Raw genomic sequence first — 2,778 nt, 5'->3', positions numbered from 1 at the left:
GGAGGCTAAAGCAGGGAATCATTTAAGACCAAGAGTTTGAGGTTGCTGTGAGCTATGATGCCATGGCACTCTACCCAGGGTGACAGAGTGAGACTTTATGTCTCAAAAATATATATATTTTTTCAAGTCTACATAGAGGGCTCCTTGGTAGGGGATGTTAACAGTCTTCTACTTGTTGTGGAAGAGAAGTAGGTTGTGAATTTCCTGGAGGTATAATCAGAGAGCAGTAAGCAAGACTTTCAGGACTGCAGTATAGTTTAGGAAGTTTCCTAGGTTTAATTTGTTTTCACTTCACACAAATGCAGCAACTCAGAAGGGTTTGTTGATTGAGGACTCGGCTATGGAAAGCTTTATAGTTCAGTTTAGTGATCTTTGTTTGGTGTGGATCTAATTTTAATGGCTTAATCTCATAAACTCAGAAGAGACGAAAACAAAATGTGAGGGGGAGAGATGGTATAGAATTTGAAAAGTTGGCTTTTGTCCTTAGTATTCTGTAGGTGATAATATGAAAGATTTGATCGATGCTGGGAGGCAGGAAGGGCTGTATATGAAAAACATTCTAAGAACTGTTGTGCATTTTTTTCACAGTCTGACTGCCCATACTCAGAAAAAGTTCCAAGTATTAAAATTCCAATGGACATCCTGGAACAGCAGCCCTTCCTAAGCGATAGCAAACCTTCTGACAGTGAGTAGAGCTAACCTCCGCCTGCTTGCTTCCTGAATATGATTTGCGCTCGCAGAGAACACTCGTTAGAACTGTCACCTACGTTAACTTCCCCTGTATTTTGTCTTTTTTCTTGGTGAAGATTTACACTTAATTATTATAAAATTTTATTTTTATGTACCCTAAGCTTCACCCTCTTCCTTTTATTGATAACCTTTTATATTTTTGTTTGGTCATCTTTTCTCTTCCCCAAATCACCACCAGCTTTTTTGTTTTTCAGTTGCTAAACCCATAACCATGTTTTAACGGATTCTCCTTTTTCTGCTGGTATTTAGAATTGCAGCTCATAGTACCACATCACTGTCCTCTTCCTTAGGTTTCAACCAATGACCAAATCATCTCAAAAGGGATGTCGCATCATGAGTCTCTCAGTGATCAATCACTCAATTGTTAAGACTGAGAATTGGGAATGACTGTATCTAATGAAACCAGCAATCATGAAATATCAGCACTACTCTCTGGGTTAGGGAGAGACATACATGTTCTTCCTGATTTCTCCACTACCCTTCTGTTCTTTCAAAATCACTGTTGTAATTGGGCCCCTCTTCTGGGGTAATGCCCTGGTGGCCATGTGCAATGGTTAGTGACTTGTCATCTTTTCTTTTGTAATTGAGTTAATCTGCCACTTGAAAAAAGGGGAAAACCTTAATGGAAACATAAGAAAACATTCTGAGCTCTTCCCAGGGCAAATAGCAGTTACCACCCCACCTTCCACTCTGAGTCTCCAGATGAAGAAAATGAATTTTTGATTCAGGTGCACATCAGAGTGTACTGATCTGTTACTGGACAAAAGACAGTTGAGTTGAGACACTTTGTTTCTGTTTTATAATGCCACCTTAACTTTAGTAGGAGGTGACTGTTACCAAGAAAAGTATGAAATGAATATCCATTGTTAAAAAATGGGTATATTAGTCACAAGCTATTGAGTATCAAATTATCATAAAACTTAGCAGCTTAAAACAACCAATGTATTTTCTTGCAGAGAAATTACAGAGAAATTTAGGAGCATCTGATTTTGGTGTCTCAGGCTCAGGTTCCCTTACAAAATTATCGTCAAGCTATCATTATGGCTCAACAAAGCCAGTGACCTGGAGAGAAACCAGGACAGAAGGGTCAGTCTCGTATAATGGGGTCTCAGAAGTGACAGATCATCACTTCTGCCTGGTCTGTTGGTCGTGAGACGGACCCAGTTGCAGTGTGGGAAGGGACTTCACAAGGCTGTCCACTCCAGGAGGCCACTCTGGAGCTGTCAGGATGCTGGCTCGGCCCTTCTCAGCACAGCAAAAACTATGGAAAAAGCAAAAACACCATTACCACCTAGAATTTGTGGCTTATGAAAAAAGTTTATGTTCCAGTTATTCTTCATCTTCTTAAAAATCCTTAAAAAGGATAAATTACAGGTTGATGGATTAGAAGTTCACTTAAGCAAAATGCACATGATCATTTTGGCTGAAATATTTTATAATGACATGTTAATCTTTATAATCTATGAAAGAACAGAATGGATAGAAGTATAATTAAGTACTCCTTTTCCCCATAAATAAAACAGCAGGACAAGTGTGTGAATGCTGAGTGTGGGACTAAATTGAGGACAAGCCTCAGACATTACGAAGGAAGTGTCACCCGTAACCAAGATTCCATCCTAAACATCTCACGAAGAGACAGCAGGGTCCCTCCCACAGCACCCAAAGTAAAGGAAACCAAGTGATTTGGGCTTTGCCACACTCCTTAGAGTCTTAGCTTGAAAATGTTTATTGAAATGTCTAAATTGCCTTTTTGCTCTTTCCAGTTGTGAAAAATGCATCAATTTTTGTAAAGATTTTCCTTTTCACCCTACTTTTATACTTTACTGAGGACTTACTATTAATGATTAATTTTTTTCAGGAGAAAGATCACCAACATTCCTTGAACGCCACACCTCTTGCTGATAAAATTCCTTTCCTTCAGTCTCTCGGTTTGCCAAGGTAAGCAGAGGCCTGTCTTTCCTAACCCATTCTAAGTTCTGTGAGATGAGTCTCACAGCAGTGCAGTTGGGGTGGGTTGTCTGTGAAATG

General features: G+C 39.5%; 1 protein-coding gene across 1 annotated transcript in view; it reads left to right on the top strand.

Annotated features, from left to right (window-relative positions):
- The window catches only part of SLC4A4 (solute carrier family 4 member 4), a 353,144-nt gene that overhangs the window by 344,198 nt on the left and 6,168 nt on the right, over positions 1-2,778 (top strand). Inside the window, exons 24-25 of the mRNA XM_023507587.1 lie at positions 589-685; positions 2,609-2,688. Coding sequence (XP_023363355.1) covers positions 589-685; positions 2,609-2,652 — 141 coding nt within the window. The 3' untranslated portion in view covers positions 2,653-2,688. The remainder of the gene's footprint in view (positions 1-588; positions 686-2,608; positions 2,689-2,778) is intronic.

Source organism: Otolemur garnettii, unplaced genomic scaffold, assembly GCF_000181295.1.
Source record: "Otolemur garnettii isolate 467f Iridium unplaced genomic scaffold, OtoGar3 scaffold00191, whole genome shotgun sequence".
In the NCBI taxonomy this organism is placed as follows: domain Eukaryota; kingdom Metazoa; phylum Chordata; class Mammalia; order Primates; family Galagidae; genus Otolemur; species Otolemur garnettii.
The sequence above is the reverse complement of the archived record's forward strand: the minus strand, read 5'-3'. Positions and strand labels throughout refer to the sequence as shown.